The sequence below is a fragment of the Leptinotarsa decemlineata genome, unplaced genomic scaffold (genome assembly GCF_025532065.1).
Source record: "Leptinotarsa decemlineata unplaced genomic scaffold, Ldec_3_MD MMD2_tig00000035_RagTag_RagTag, whole genome shotgun sequence".
In the NCBI taxonomy this organism is placed as follows: Eukaryota; Metazoa; Arthropoda; class Insecta; order Coleoptera; family Chrysomelidae; genus Leptinotarsa; species Leptinotarsa decemlineata.
Window position 1 is genome coordinate 16,278,096 of NW_027412540.1, and position 17,587 is coordinate 16,295,682.

At 33.9% G+C, this 17,587-nt stretch overlaps 2 protein-coding genes across 4 annotated transcripts in view; both read right to left on the reverse strand.

Annotated features, from left to right (window-relative positions):
* The window catches only part of tei (irregular chiasm C-roughest protein teiresias), a 762,167-nt gene that overhangs the window by 218,920 nt on the left and 525,660 nt on the right, over positions 1-17,587 (reverse strand). The window lies entirely within an intron of this gene.
* On the reverse strand, positions 4,759-8,144 carry LOC111504243 (uncharacterized). 2 transcript variants are annotated; one of them, XM_023158757.2, is made up of 3 exons: positions 5,542-8,144; positions 5,267-5,492; positions 4,969-5,207 (listed from the first exon to the last, which is right to left on the reverse strand). In XM_023158757.2, the coding sequence occupies exons 1-3, from the start codon at positions 7,881-7,883 to the stop codon at positions 5,106-5,108; spliced, it is 2,670 nt and encodes an 889-aa protein (XP_023014525.2). In that variant the 5' UTR covers positions 7,884-8,144; the 3' UTR covers positions 4,969-5,105. The 2 variants fall into 2 exon arrangements, with proteins under 2 accessions (XP_023014524.2, XP_023014525.2); XM_023158756.2 differs by having other exon boundaries at positions 4,759-5,492.

A 17,587-nucleotide genomic window follows, 5' to 3' on the forward strand; every position in this document is an offset into this window, starting at 1 on the left:
AAAAATCAGTAAAAATATTCACATTTTAATAATTTGCATTTAGAAGACGATACGCTAGGTACAAAAATTAAAATATATATGGCTCCAAAAAATATCAGAGAATATATTATAAGCTTTATGAATTTGACAGTATTTTAAAAAAAAATCCGTAGAAATATTCACATTTTTAATAATTTGCAACTAGAAGAAGAGAAAAATATGACTATGACATATGTCAAAGAATTCCATTAAATTATGTTACTCCAAGCTGCACTATGGAATAAAATAAAACATATTTGAGGCATCTGGTGTTCAAGTGTGCCTACCAATTAAAAAGCAACACATCTTTTGTATGGAGAAAAAATGATTGAATAAGTGAGGACTGATAAAATTTCAATAGTAAGTGTTATGATAAATGTACTTTACTATTCAAAGACGAATTGATTTCAATTAATAAACTCATATGTGAGCGGAGTAACAAAATTGATACATTATTAGGATGATATTTCATAAATGTTACTACTTTGAAATTTATGTACATTTTCATCAATATCCATATGCTTATTAACATTCAATTGAATATATTGGCTCCTTACTCCTAACTCAGTTTTCATGTTTGAAACTGTTTGATCTGTTTAAAAATATGTTTTTCCGTTAATCAGCTGTCGCCCCCATACGAACGACAACTCTCTGAAGTTGAGAAACTTGTGCGAGCTAAAGACTAACGAGGTCTTACCTTTCAACGTGTGATTCCTAACACGGTCATGATGTATCACCTTTCTTCATTATCCTTTATTATCTAACACTTCAAAATTGTATTTATTCATAATGAAATATAAACCGTCAACTGTTTTTCCATGAAGTGAGCATATACGAGAATTTCACTTATTGGTCTCGACAAAAATCACGTTAATCCATATCATCAAGAATTCTAACGAACTACATCTTTTCATAGTCCCGATTCCTTCAGAGTGATCAAATATTCAGAAACTCATTCAGAACGGATTCAGAACCTTGTAATGCCAACCTCATGGCATGGATTAGTTCGGTCTTGCATGGAGAGACATGGACAACATTAAAATTATAAATGCAAATCTCAGGAAATTTTTGCCGACTCCGGATGTTTCCTTTCATGGAGGTCGAATTGTGAAACTAAGCATTTTTCAGAATTTAAATAACTCAAATCATCATTTCTAAGAAAAAAAGCTGGGCGAAAAGATATTTGTGAAAAATGTATAATTTCAACTCTGATAATGTTGAGAAGTTATATGGAATACAAATAATCTAATTTTCTACTTTTGCAAAGTCAAACATTGAGTGTGTCATTTCGATGATCAACGAGTTGAGTGTAGGATGTTTGGAATTGAAATTCTATGCACTGATACGAAAACTTGAATACTTCGAAATATTTGATTCGAAAGAGATATATTTTTTCGGAGAGTTCAGTTTTGGGAAAAAAAATTTTCGTAGAAAATTTTCCAAGGAGGAAAGGAACCAATCGAAGTCAAAATAAACTCTTCAAAAAGATGTGTAGATCATATATACATACAAATTATACGAAATAATAGTACTTTCGAAACAACTACTTTCATATGAAGTTTGTACTCAGATTTGACCGAAATTCCTTTTTCATCTGTACGTGAAATAGTCAAAAACAAACCTTATGAACGCAAGACGCGATGTGATACAGGATTACCAAAACCTCTAGATGTTCATCTAATTCACTAATGAAATCATTGAAAAAAAAAACAATATACGACTGGTACAAAAGCAATGAAATTCCTACAACTGAAATCATAAGGAAGAAACTGAATACGTCTGGCTATAACGTGAGCTGCTGTGAGAAAACTCTTCAGAATTGGATAAAGAAACTAGGATTTAGATTTAAAATAATAAACAAACGTCAAGCAGTTATGGAAAGCAGAAAAGTAATGGAATTGTGTAACAAATATTTAGAACAAATAACTAAATATAGACAATAACAACGGCAAATTTTCTATTTGGACGAAACTGGGTATGACACTCACGACACAGTTACGAAAGGTTGGATTGATAGTTCGAGAATGTTCGTTTACTTGAACTATACCTGTGTCAGTTAAGACACACTGGCACAAACTATTGAAAATGAAACAATTTGGTTGCTGCTCCGAAAACCTTAATTTCTTTAAAGAGGAATGCTTCATGTTATGATTTTGGGTTGGTTTCATAGAATTCCTCATCATTTCATTAACTATGTAACAAATATTTTACTTTTTTCACTAAAAATTTATCTCTCTTTCCCAAAAATGTATCTCTCCTAAAAGTGTACCCTTTCAATTTAAATTTTATTTTCGATTTTTCAACGTCGATGTCTGAAAATAGATTCTAGGTTGACATTTATTATTGCGAAAGAAAAGTAACTTACTGAGAAATATGAAGTGCCTACAGTAAATAAGTTGTGAAAACAACTATTGATACTTCATGAAAAAAAAATAAAACTGGACTTTTAAATGAACAATATGTGAAAAATATATACTGTCAAAGAAATTACCGACGATCACATCCGTTTAGCTATCTCTTTTCGATGGGCATCTCTTTTCGATGTACGATAAAGCCTCTTGTTCTGTCTCTCTCTTCCACTTGTGAAAGAAAGAGGGATGCTATATAAGAGTATGTGTTTCATCGTATTTTCCGTTGATGATGCATGTGCATTCTTTCATGGTATCAACTTTGATAACACTAGGAGTTTGGTGTCATGATAATACCAAACGTCAATAAAAATGTCGATATAACAAATATAATTCACAGATCCAGTATTTCCAAGCTGACAGGAATTGAAATACTCTTCTACTTCATCTTCGGCATTTTCTTTGACTTCAAAACAAAAATTCCTCATATTTCAAGGGTTTCTTGTTAAAAGCGTCAGTCGACAATGTGCCTGATATTTTAATGATAATACTGATAGTAATAATTCAGTAGGGTATAGCCACGTGCAAGGTTAAGCAACACTTGGCTGCAGAAACAACACAAATGCACAGTCAGCAACAGAAACCAGTCGAACTGGTTCAGTATTCGATATAGAAGATAATTTGGTGAATGAATTTGACATAATCAAAAGCGAGGAAAATTCATGGACAAAGCACTCAAATTTATTCACTCATTAGCTGTCATCGTACAAGTGCAAGTTTAGGCAACACTTGGTTGCAGAAATAACATAAAATATAACATAAATCATCAACAGAAGCCAGCCGCACTTTGTGGTTTCAGTAAAATTATCTCGGGTTAGAGATATCACTAAAGTCACCACGATGCAGCTTTATCTACCTGCGTGACATCAGGGTCCAGTTTTTGATAAAGATGATAATTCAGCGAGTGGATTTGATATAAATAAAAGCAGGAAAAATGCATAGACGAAACACTCAAAGAATATGCAAATCGCAGACACGTGTTTCTAGCTCATTAGCTGTCATCAGAATTAATTGAAACTCCAAATTTCCAATCTCAGAGTTCAAAGTTCAATATCGGGAGAGAAAGTTTTTGGCTTTCTACTACTTCATCTTGATACAAAATAAAGATGAGGGTATCTTCCAAAGAAAGGAAGGAAGTAATCAATTTGAAAATTAGTAACTCTATACATGAATGTGTAGATCATGCAAAAAAGTAACTTTCAGACAAAAACTGAAAGAAAGTCCTCCTGAAACAGTTACTTTCATATAAACATTGAATAACACGAAAGAAAAAAAATCTTTCGAAACAAATACTTCTACATGAACACTCAATTATACAGAAGATACTTTTCTCTACTCAGTTTGTATTTCGAACATTCGTTGTGGAATAAAAATCAGATATCATCCATATGAATTCTACTTTGAACGAATGGTAACAAATTGCACTTACATTGAACACTGTCATCCTCACTGGTATATATCGATGTTTCGCCGATTACTTCTTTCCTTTCTTTGGAAGATTCCCTCATATATTTTTTTTGTATCAAGATGGAATAGTAGAAAGCCAAAAACTTTCCCAAAAATTAATCACTCCTAAAAATATAATCCCTCCAATTCAAACTTCAATATCATATTATTTCGTATCTAGATATTCAATGAGATATTGAAAGCGATTTTTCGATTTTATCTTGTATTCAATTTCGATTGATTATGATTCAGCTTGTTTGCTGTCCTTATTTGTGATAAAATTGAAGCCGGTTCAAATTTTCACTGGAACATTATTTCATATAGAACTCATAACTTATATTGAGAAGAACGGAACTATCAATAATTCGATGAAATGAATTATCACTTTTGAAAAATCTAATCACTACCACAAAAACACATACATTTTTTACCACGTTTACTCAAAAGATTCGATGCAAAAATATTCATTTCATCAATAACCTGAAAACCATCACCTATATTGCTGACAATATCTGATTACTTTCATAATTTCAAGGAGTTGATACAATTTCTTTTTTTTTCTCCTTTTATATCTAAGATTCTGATGGTAACTTTTACCCTTCGTGAGTTGAACTTCTAGTGCTGAAACTATTGAAAAATATTGAGGGTGAGAGATTCTCAAACTGACGTTCTGTATATAATATGTTTTTCCATCGCACTATAGATTGTTCTGAAAATTCACTTAAAACTGATTATTTTGGCAGTTTTGACTTGAAATCAAAAAATTCCCTACATTCTATCAGTAGCAGAATCTGATAACCCCAAACATTTCCTAGTGCTTTCGAAAAACTGGCAAAAAAAATACTTTGCATACAGAAAATAATCTCTGGTATGGATTTATAAAAAGTTATTGAAATGTGTAGAATTTATTCAAAAAATGTAAACCATACGAATATCACAAAATATATCAGTAAAATACAATGAACGACAAATACTTCGAGAATTCTAATATTTTCATCTCCCAATTTGAATCTCCTTCTCCTTTTGTCTAGCTTTTCTATTTTATTGACTCTCAGATTAAAACTTTGTTTCATTTTTGCGTACTCCGAAACGAATTGTTGCTGTTTGTACACTTCGAATTTCTCAAATATTTCCCTCAAGTCGTATACTTGTTGGTAGTTGAAATTCGGTTTGAGGCATTGAACTGCATTAGATTTTCCATTAATTTCAGCATCGTTGTCTACGTCTGTGCCTTCATGAATCACTTTGTGGAAGATGTTTCTTTGTACTTGATTTGATTGGATTCTCTGTAGAAACTTTGGCTTCACCTCTAGATAAGAAACTTGGTTGTCCTTTCTATAATACCATTTGAAATAAGAAACGATATGAGAATGTCCTTGGTATAGGTAGTTTACCCTTTTTTCTTTAGAGAACAATGAGAATGGGGACGACTGATAGTGTTTTGGAACTTCGGTAAAGAAAAGTGGTACCATATCAGCAGAATTTTCACTATTCTCAGCAATCGAAATATTTTGTTCCACCTCTGCATTTCTAGAATCACTACTGGGTTTTGAGGACTTGCTACGTGATATGTCTCTCAGTTCACTTCGGTGCGACGATAAGGCACTTGGTTTGTCAATCCTACAAAAATAATGAAATTAAATTATCCAAAAACAAAGCGTTCGATTACCTTGAACTATTTTTATTCAGTATTTTTTCGGAACGATTCATTTTGCTACCAGGAGGTGAGAGTTCTTCAAACTGTTTGAATGATTTAGTAAATTTCCTGGATATTTGTTCACCATCACGAAATTTTCTTTCGCTCTGGAGGTTTATGTTGTAATCGTCTTTCGACTCTTCACTTTCTGAGTCTTCATCTATATCATTCATGATAGATTTTGCATGAGTGGTACTCATGAACTGTGGTTTTTCTTTATATGATTTCACAGAATGAGATTTCAGAAAGGATTTTGTAGGTGTCTTCAAATTACTTGGTGCTTCACCACTGACTGTTTCATCTATTATTGATTTTGCACGAATTGTAGCTATGGATTGGGGCTTGTCTTTATATGATTTGGTTGAATAAGACTTCAAACGTGATTTTGTAGGTGCCTTTAAATTACTTGATGATTCGTCACTGATTGTGTCATCCACTATTGAGTTTTCACGAATTGTACTAATAAATTGGGGCTTGTCCTTATATGATTTGGTAGAATAAGATCTCAAATGTGATTTTGTAGGTGTTTTTAAGTCACTTGATGCTTCGCCACCGATTGTTTCACCTATTATTGATTTTCCACGAATTGTACCTGATGATTGAGGCTTTTCTTTATATGATTTGGTAGAATACGATCTTAAATGTGATTTTGTAGGTGATTTCAAATCACTTGATGCTTCGCCAGTGATTGTGTCACCTATAATTGATTTTCCACGAATTTTACTTATGGATTGGGGCTTGTCTTTATATGGTTTGATAGAATAAGATCTTAAATGTGATTTTGTAGGTGCCTTCAAATCATTTGATGCTTCGCCACTAATTGCGTCACCTATATTTGATTTTTCATGAGTTGCACTCATGGAAAAGGGCTTTTCTTTGTAAGATTTGACCGAATAAGACTTCAAATGAGATTTTGTATGTGTCTTCAAATTAGTTGATGGTTCTCTGTTGATTATATCGCCTATATTAGATTTTGTATAAATGTTACTTTTCGTTTTCATTTTGCCATTAGATAACTTGACTGAAAAAGATTTGGCAGGAAAAGGTTCTGTTTTGGTACCAGAATTGTTTGAGTAATGAATATCCATTTTCTCATTATTTTTTTCCCTGGTATTCATATCATCTTGCAATGTTTCGGCAGAATGATGATTTTTCAAATAATGTTCCTTATCGAATTCCGATTTGTTTGATTCATCTCTTGAAGTCTTGTTATCATTCTTATTTGAAGAAATGTTTTTCCTATGTGATTCACTTATCTTGAATTTTCGACTTTTTCCACACAAACAAATTCTTTTAGAGTTATCTTTGATATTTTCATCAAAATGTTTATATTTGAAGAAATGTAAGAAATCCATTCCAGACTCTGGCATTTTGTTACAAATCACAATAGGTTTACTGATCTCACATTTGCAATATTTCTTGGAATCTTTGTGGATTTCTCGGTGTGTCTTTCGTTTACACTTACACTTTTTTTTCTCGCGAGAAATTGCCGAGTCGGAATATTTCTTTTTTCTTTTATGGACTTTCACTTTGACATTTATATTGATATTTTTAGCAAGGCCCATATCCATTTCATTTTGACGAGGCTCTTCACTGTATGTTTCGTGTCGCAAGCTGGGTAAACACATTTTTTGCATTTCTACTGAAGTTGATCTAGTTTTTTTCAGACAGTTTCCTTCGAAAAAATTCCCCGTACCTATTTCTGATGGTCGAGACTTCTTATAAGTGGTATTGATGGGATTACCATTCTGAACGGGTTCTTCTGCTTCACCTTCAACATTTTGTATTTCTTCCTCTTCTTCGTAATTAACAGTATTCTCTACATAACATTCTGATCCATTACTGAAGTCTCGGGAGGGCTCTTCAGAGAAACCTTCAGATTCTTCCTTGCTCAAAAAATCTTGGTCTGATGAATCAAGATTGGGCGATGATGAGGAAGCATCTGCTACTTCAACTATTCTAGAAGAATCCTTGTAGGTTTTTCCACAATTACAGGTTTCATTGTCGATGTTATAACTGAGGAGTGAATCGGTGTTATCACCCAGACTTCTTTCGCAACAACACTTAGATGCCTCCGAATTCACATGCTGTGATAATATGGTGAGGGCTTCAGTGCAAGAGCGCAGAGCTTTGGTTATACTGGGTGAAATGAATTGTCTCGCTCCGTTATAAAATATCCGGTCTTTATAAGGTTTGCACAAGTCATCACCACTGGATTCGCAGAAAATAAAATATGGGTTGCAATCACATTCTTCTTCTTCATCGGAGTTATATATAAATTCCATGTTTTCTTTTTCAAAAAAGTTTAATATCATCTGCAAAGGGTTCGCAGTTGACGAAGTAATGGGATAAAAAGTATCCGATTGCAATCAGACTGCTAACAACGACAAAAAACTTTATGCAACAAGTATTCGGCATGAATTTTGCTAAAAAATTTGGATTACAACGACAGCATTGGCATTTCAAACGTGGTCTACATTCACTTTTCATTTTCTCATTTTCGTTAAGTTTTTGTTAGGACACGACAAATTTTGAAAAAAGGATGACATTTTGCTGGAATGAATGTCATGATGACAATGAAAGTTGGGTGTTTTCTGAATAACGATATTCCATGAACAATTATATATAGAGGATCACGCGAATTTGACCAATTTCTCTCGCCCTAAACAAATAAGAGTTTAAAAGTTCTTCAGCATCATGCCATGCCGCAAAATTTGTGGCACGAATAATAGTGATAATGATCATCAAATATTTTTATTGGGGGTTTCTCTGTATAATCTATAACCTTATCAATGACAGACTTCAACTTTTGACCGTGATACTGATAATTTTCGGATGATTGAATTTGGAATTTCATCTAGATGTTTTTTATTTTATTTATGAATGTTATAATTATGTTCAAGCATGAAAGAGATTGAAGTTAATTGTCTGAACGAAACTAAAAATTCAATTTTCTCTTTGATTTTTCACTACTATTCTGCTAGATTTGAATACAAATATTACTACAAACACTAGTCACGCTGAGAAAAATTGAAAATCTGCATAGTTTCATAAAATCTGCGTTTGACGTTTTAAAGTTGACACACAAATATGGCTGAGAAATTGGATGCAAACTAGAAAACTAATATGGATGAGAACAATAATAATAATCGTCTTTATTGTTTCCCAGCTGTAGTTACATACAAATATTTAAATAAAATACAGAGCTAGTTGCTGACATAACAAAAGGCGAAGTTCAACTCAGTCAGCACACGTGCTACTGAGTTGTTCTTCCAGCTGAGTTGTTCCTCAGCAACTTTTGGCATCCTAAATTATTTGCATGGATGGCTAGAACATTCCAATGAAAAATCAGTCAGAAACACAATCAAAAGTGAAGCAGTTGAAGGAACAAAAATGAAAGGTGAAGATTATATGTTCTGTAGAGGTTGGAAAAATAGCGTCGAATGAGTTCTCCTGAAAGAAATTGGCTGAAATCTGACAAACCATGTGGAATTATTCACACAGATGATGTTCATATAATATGGTGGAAAGAAATTTATTTTCGATATTTACTATGATGTAGGTGATACAGTGTGACCCATTTAAGATGGAAGCACCCTTATAAAACTTACATTTTTCAACCGATTGGAATGTTTTTTTTTTGTTAGGTAGATATTCAAAAAGTCTATTAGGACACCAAATATCATGAATAAATCTCAATTTCCAGGGCCAACTAATCTTATTTTTCAAAGTCAAAAATCTAAAAAAATTACTAGCGATTTTTTTAGAAAAACTCTGACTACACCACTGGATTTGTGACATTTTCAAATGGGTAACATGTAAATAACGTTGAAATGCGTCAATCAATAAAAAAGTTATAAAGGAATGAAATTTGAAAAATATACCGTTTAATCAACCCACCAATTCATGTTCAGGAATTTCATGAAAATTCTGAATACACCACTGGATTCAGGATGTCTTGAAATATCACTGGTCACAGTTTCATCGAAATCTGTTCAGTAATAAAAAAGTTATAAAGGAATGAAATTTGAAAAATATGTTGTAAAATGAAATTTTACGCGGTTTTTTTGAATTTTCTCCTAAACCAGTGTTCCTCCTCGTGGATGATTTCAGCTTGAGCCCACTTGATGTTATGTTGATGAGTCCAAACATGCTCTGCTATTCCGGATTTGCTGGTTTTTCCTCGCTGTGTGTGTTTCTTTTGCTCAACAATGCCAACTTTCAATGGCCTCTTAGTTTCACCGATGTATGATTCTCCGCACTCGCAGCATGGTCTACTAGAATTTTGGTAGATTGATGGTGGTTGGATTCGTGATTCATATAGAGTCCCGTGTGAATAGGTTTTCGGTATACAGATGTTTTCCACTCAGTGTCGGTCCTCCCCAGCAATACGTCTAAGAATCATAATTCGTTGTGGTCTTACGCTGTTGATGTGCTTCAGAAAAGTGTCTAGTTCTGTATTCCCATGGTTCTCCATTATAAATGTGTCGTCAACGTATCTCAACCAGATTTGAGACTTCTTCAATGGTCAGAGTTTCAAACTACTCCATATGAATATTGGCTATCTATCTATATATATATATATATATATATATATATATATATATATATATATATATATATATATATATATATATATATATATATATATATATACATATATATAGAGATGAAGATGTTATTGAGTGTGGACAGAACACTCAAAAAATTGAGGCAAACCGCGGACACGTGTTTCTGGATATTGGCCTCATCAGCGCGGTGCAGCCAATTGCAAAGATGGACAAACAACACGATATATATATATATATATATATATATATATATATATATATATATATATATATATATATATACCTAGAAGATGACCATATTACCAACTGTCGAAAGCGCTCGCAGATAATTAATAATATAAAAATCCTTTTATAATATATAATAATTTTTTTTCAGCCATTTATTTTACTTTTCAATTTCATTTGGGATTTCAAATCATATCATACTATACTAGACAATGGAAGTCGAAACTGATGAAATTCACCATGAAACATTGTCAACCACCTTCAAACAATTAATGTCCAATTGAACAATGCCAGTGACGAGCAGTTTATAGTAATTTCGTGATTTTGAAGTAACTCAAAAGAAAAAAAAGGTTCTTTGGTTTTTGCTCTGAATTCACATTCAATTTCCATTCTTGTTGGGTGCGAGAACTAATTAATTACAAAATATTCTCAGCGTCATATCTCGAAAACTATACATTTTCGAATTCTTCTGATCAGCTCATGAAGATCTGAATCACACTGAATATGAAAATGATTCACGTAAAGCCGTTGGTCACGTTGGTCTTTTCTGTGGAAAATTATATGATTCTGAAATCAAGATCGAAACTGACTTTTTTACTTATATTTCAAAGCACTCCTATAATTTACACCATCAGCAATATTTGTAACACCTGATTCATTTAAAGTAACTATAACAAAGTAACATATAACTAAGAAGATCAATTGAAAAATTCTATCAGTTATGGTGAGCTTCTTCAAACGTTTAGCGAATACATAATTAGAAAAAAAGAGGATACAATTAGAAACGACAATATGTTCGTAAATTATCAACTGATAGAACTTTTCGTAGTTTATATCTTCAAAAGCTCGATTATCAAAGCTGTCTCGACTTTTTTCATGGAATGGGACTAACTGTAATTTTGCAGACGCTTGTGATACTGAGAAGTGTGTCGGTGCTCCGGATGAGACATTCTTAGTTGATGGTAAACTATTAGTAGTAATAGAATAATCTGTATATTTCACGAATCCATTTTGTTTTAGCCATAGTTTGTATTCTTCATCCGTTACTTTGAAATCAATACCATTGTCAAATTTTAATCCCATTGTTCCCGAGTTTCTTGGCAAAGTTTGGAAGTAGTATCTAGATTTGTTACTCTCTAAATAACTGCAACTGTACAAATTCCTGAGGCTCAAGTATCGTTCTGACAGAATAGGACAGTTCCACCCTTCAAAGTCTTCTTCGGAAAAATTGTTTTCCAAATTTTTACTATCATTTTTATACAGAATTTTATTATAATTACCACTGTGGGTGAGTTTGGTATTCAGAAACTGTATATTTTCGAAAGAATCGTTCCGAATATCTGTCAAGGAATCGCGTACAAAATCATTTTCGTAACAGAAACGTGTCCTTCTTATACAACCTTCCAAAGGTATGCTAAGGTTCACATTCATGGCACTGTCCGAATAATTTCGCTGATACTTGAAAGGTTTTGCGTACTCCAGGTTACTCTCCATTTTGAATGGGTTATTGGAACTCATATACACGTCAGATGATCGTTTATTTTTTTCTGTTATTTGGTGGAATCTACGTAAAATGCTCGATATGCTTTCGAGCAGAGTGATAGCTTTCTTTGTCGTCTTATCTTTCATTTTCACACTATCGTTTTTCTCTTCATTGTCTTCTTCTTTCTTGAAGTATTTCATTAGGAGCTGCTGAGCTAAAAGATTTTGCTGAAATAGTTCTTCCTGTACTCTTTGATCATCGAAAAACGAAAAAGCGTATTTTGGTTTATTTTCGTCGAGAATGTTCTCACAAGGATCGATAATTTTTGTTTTGTTTTCAGTTCCAGTCATATTGGCATTATCAACCGGTACACTGTTTACATTATCCACACTCTTTCGTTCTTTCAATATATGAGAATATTCATTAATTTTTGTTGAATCAACCTGTTCCTCAATTATATTCTCCAGATAACTCGGTTTTGATATGATGGTTTTCGAAAGCAGTGGAAATGAATATTTTTCTGCTTTACCAGTTTGATCATCATTATTGTCAATACAGTGATCTGAAATATGGTTAATTCCATCTTTTCTACATTTGGTCATATTGATACTATCTTTCTCTGATGCCGCTTCAACATTCGAAAATTTATTGTTTGCTTCGGACTTTCTATAATTTAGTATATCAGAGATTTGCTGAGATTCCCGTACCTTTAATCCAATTACTGAATCTGGAGATACATTGGAAGTGAAGAAGATAGCTTGCTTCTGATGTTTGCAGTTGTCTTTCCGATTATTAGAGCTCATTTTTTCCCCACTCTTCACAACTGAATTGAACAACAAATTTTGTTGGATTCAATAAAACTATAACTGAAATATTGGCCCCTTATTCAAATTAATCTTATGACCACAATGAATTTCAAGGGAATGACGTTGTCAGATCAACCAACTGTCAATTTTAACTTTATACGAGGTGTGAATAATTCAGAGTTTTTGTAAAACTGACATAATTTCCAAGGAAACTGTGGGAATGGTACTATTCATATGCTCTGCCTTTCACCAAATGTCACTGTCAAGGTTTTCAGAAAAACGTGAAAAATGAAAATTCAAACTTCCCATGTGTTTATGTCATTTGTATTCGCGAACAACATTATTGCAGTTGTTCTGTAAGGACATTTTCTAACGAATACAATAAACCGAAATAATTAACAATTTACACCAATATTCAACCACAATACGTAATAACAGACGGTCCTTAATAACTTAATTACCGGAATTTTGTTCACTTGTGACAATGTAGGTACGCTGATCTGAAAAACCGGCGAGTAGACCAGGGCAATTTGGTAATTTAGTAGGCTACATTCGCAATTCTTATATTTATGAATTTCCAAGGATTCCAAATGACTGAGTTTTCGACCCTTGCCTGCATTCTGCAAAATTCCCGTATCCTTCAGAATCGAGAACTTGTGGTTGCATTTTCAGAAATGTTATGGAAACGTCGAATCTAGTCTGAAGGACCTTTCATGTGTGACCTATCATTTTGAAGGTACGTATGGCAGATTTCATTAGATTAGATTGCCGGGGAGCTAGCCCATGACCTGATTCACTGAGGCTGATTCACTGCGGCATCACTATTGTGATGCTTCTTGGATGTTAGAGATAATTATCTAGCTTGATCTCTTTGATGAGACTCCATAGCCTTGACACTGAACCACTGACTCCTTCATATAGCTGGTAGACTCTGGTTTCTCTTCCCCGCATCTTGCGTGTTTCAGCCTTGCTATCGCTTCGTATTCACAGATCCATGTTACTCATATGTTTCCTGAGTCGTCTATGCCCCGTTAGTAGACCCATCACTACCCTTACAACTTCAGGGGTATGGTTTAGTAGGTCTGGGCGATGATTTCTTTATGAACTCTTTCCTTTGCCTCATTCCTGGGAGCTTTTTCCACCAATCTATCGATACGGCTTGCATTCATGAATTTATGGATTTCTTTACACATGTTTTCGCTACCTCGCAGAAGGGTTCTAGGTCGATCATGGCCTTGGGTGCGCCTTCACGGGCTAGATAAAACGATATCCACTGAAATTTTGTGCCAAACATGCCCCAGGTGAATATTAAAATTGTAAAAAAATAGCTATCAATTTGGCCACTATGTTTGGCACGACATACATATGTGAAACAACTTTCTCAAAGATGAACTTTTTGAAAAACAAATATTCGAGATTGACAGACGCTCACCTAGAAGACACACTTCGAATTTGCTGTTTCTCTCTACTAATATTGATGTTATTCGAGAACGGTACAGAAATTTAAAAGTTATTTATAGACATAAGGTACGGCAAGCTGAATTGGAATATAATGATGCAAGACTTGTTGAGACCAGTAATATATCTAAAGAAAGCTGGCAAATAATTAATGAAGCAAAAGACAACACAATATCTGTTACATCTTTGCAAATAAATATAGAAGATAAACTTGAAAATGATAAATTCAAAATAGGTAATTACTTCAATGAGTTTTTCATGAATGTGGTAAATACAAAACCAGATCTGAACAACCATAAATTCTCCCCCTTTTCTTATAACACATTGTTTCTGTATCCGACGAGTCCACCTGAAATCGAAGACATTATAAAAAAAAACAACTAAGAAACCTTCTGCAAGAATTGATGATATTTCTGGGGTTACTCTTAAATTTGTCAGTGATATAATATGTAATGCACTATCTTTCATAATTAATAAATCCTATGAGAAAGGAAAATATCCAGAAGTTCTCAAAACCTCAAAGTCTGTGCCAATATTTAAGGGTAAGGGATCTAGAAATGACGTCGGAAGTCATAGAAACGTGTGTATACAATCTCAATTCGCGAAAGTCCTCGAAAGCAGTTACAATACACGGTTAAGCAATTTTATAGAACAAAATAATCTTATTCTAAATTGTCAGCATGGCTTCAGGCATAAAAAATCTACAGAAACTGCTATAAAAGAATTATGTAACCATATTTATTACTGCTTGAATGAAAAACAAAATCCAATAGCCGTTTATTATGACCTTAGTAGGGCTTTTGATACTATAGATCACAGACTATTAATAGAGAAACTTTATAGGATAGGTATTCGAGGAGTGGCCAACACTTGGATAGAATCCTATTTAAAGAATAGGTCACAGATAGTGGTTGTAGACAAAGTGAAATCTAACCGATTAAAAGTAACAACTGGTGTACCACAAGGCTCTATTTTAGGTCCTTCACTATTTATTGCTTTCATTAATGGTATTATATATTCATGTACATCTCATAACAAAATGATTATCTATGCAGATGATACAAACCAGCTGGTGGCTGAAAAATCTCTAGCAGGCACTGTTACAACTAGCAATACATGTGCGCGCGAATTCCAACAATGGTGCGAGAATAATGGATTATCAGTCAACATCAATAAAACTTGTTTTATGGTATTTCAACAACAAAATATCAGTCTTGACCATAGTCCATTAATAAGAATGGATCATAGGTCCATAGAGCAAGTAAAATATTGTAAATTCCTTGGAGTATACATAGATCAGAAGCTCACATGGAATGTTCATACAGATCATATTGTATCCAAACTAAGCAGTGTTTGCTTTGTTATTCGACAACTACAAGGAACAGTATCTCTGGAAACTCTTAAGCTAGCTTATTATGGTCTTGTTCAGTCCACACTGAGTTATGGTCTTATTGTTTGGGGCAATTCTGCTCATATTCAAAAGGTGTTTATAATACAGAAGAGAATTTTAAGATGTATGGTGAGAGCCAACCCTCGAGAGAGCTGTAGAGAAATCTTTGCTCGTTTGAGAATTCTAACTCTTTCATGCTTATATATATATATATATATATATATATATATATATATATATTCAATAACTCTTGAGGTAAAAAACGGCACTTCAGCCATGAGAGGGGTTTTATGATCCACAATTATAGTACACGCAACGCTAATTGTATACGTTTGCCATTCTCTCGCTTATCACTGGGACAGAATTCATATATGTATCAGGGAATTATTTGCTATAATCACACAGTCACACTAATGGGTGAAATTGAGAGCTTTAAATCATTTGAATCAAAATTGTTTGATCTTTTATGTTCAAATGCCTTTTATTCAATGGACGAGTTCTTAGCATTCTGTTCATAGTATATATAAATTGGTATAGGGTAGCTTATGCTTTTATTTTTATACTAATTGTATTTGTTGTATGTCTGACTAGTCCGATAAGTTTTAGGGAGACAAGTTTATATGCTGTATCTTGTAAAACTTCAGTGATGAATAAACATATCTATCTATATCTATCTATCTATCTAACCAAATTATAAAAAACTGGCTCAAGACCGTTTGTGTAGTTTCTCACATCAGTAAAAGGTCTTGTATTTCTTTTATCATTCAGAATGTGATTTGAAACCAAAATAATATGTAGCACTTTATTATTAATATTTGTTTTTTTCTGGACCCCGTTAAAATTTTCCCACAGTTTCCGGACCCCACCTAAAAGTACTTGCCGACCTCTAGGCTGGCACATCGGCCTCCTCATTGCCCTTGTGACCCTCATGTTCGGGTACTCAAGCTAGAATGACCCAATTTTGGGTACTTAGCTCTTTGAGTGCACTCAGACAGCTTCCCACTAGTCTTGAGAAGACTTGAAATGAGCTGAGCGCCTTAACTGCCGCCTGACTGTCGAAGAAAATTGCAATGGTTTTATTTGTGACCTTCTTCTTGTTTATTTCCCCCATACAGCGTTTGATAGTCGCTACTTCTGCCTGAAACACAGTTGTGCAAAATGTCTGTATCCCTCAGATTCGGGAACTTGTGGTTGCATTCTTAGGAATCGTTGGAAAATGGCGAATCTTTCATGTGTGACCTATCATTTTATAGGTACGTGTGGCAAATACCCGACGGAAAAATACGAACTGGTATTGGTGTACGTACTGGTATTTATCAAGTATTGGAAATTCACTAGTGTTCGTTTATCCCTCAGATTTTAAAGTTTGTTAAGGAGAACATTATTTCCCATGCTAGCTTCTTTAGTATAACCTCACCTCTCGTAAGTACTTTTCTCACTAGCTTGGCAATTGTTTACCACCTACTATTATTGATCTAGAGAGTTCCTGAAGAAGAGCTATTGAAGTCTCGAAAGTCTTCAATGTAGGGAAGGAAAAGTGTTACCGACCAAATTGTCCAAATTTTCGAAAAACAGGACATAAAAACGGCATTTACCGCCAATAATCGAATGTCCACATTCATCTGTTCCCCCAAGGACAATATTGTCAATGAATCTCAGGATATATTTGAAATTCCATGTTCCGATTGACACAGAACATATCTAGGCCAGACCAACAGACGTGTGACAGGTAGAATATACGAACATCAACTTGCCGTCCGAAAGTCCGATCTATCCTCGGACCTATCCAAACATCATCAAGAGACAGGACACGATAAAGACTTTGCGAATACTAAGACCATCGCCACAGCAAAAATATCACAAGCTGGGATAATTCGCGAGGCTATCGAAATAGAGAAGCGACTTTCCTGTCTGAACAAACGTCCTTCCTGAACGAACGTGACGTCGGTCAGATACTTTCAAATATCTGAAAACTCCTCAACCCCCGACACGTGTTCCTGAGTACATAGCCTCCGTCGGAACGGTACAGCCAAGTGTAAGTGAGAAAGGATATAAAAAACAAACGGATTCACCATCAATCAGGGGT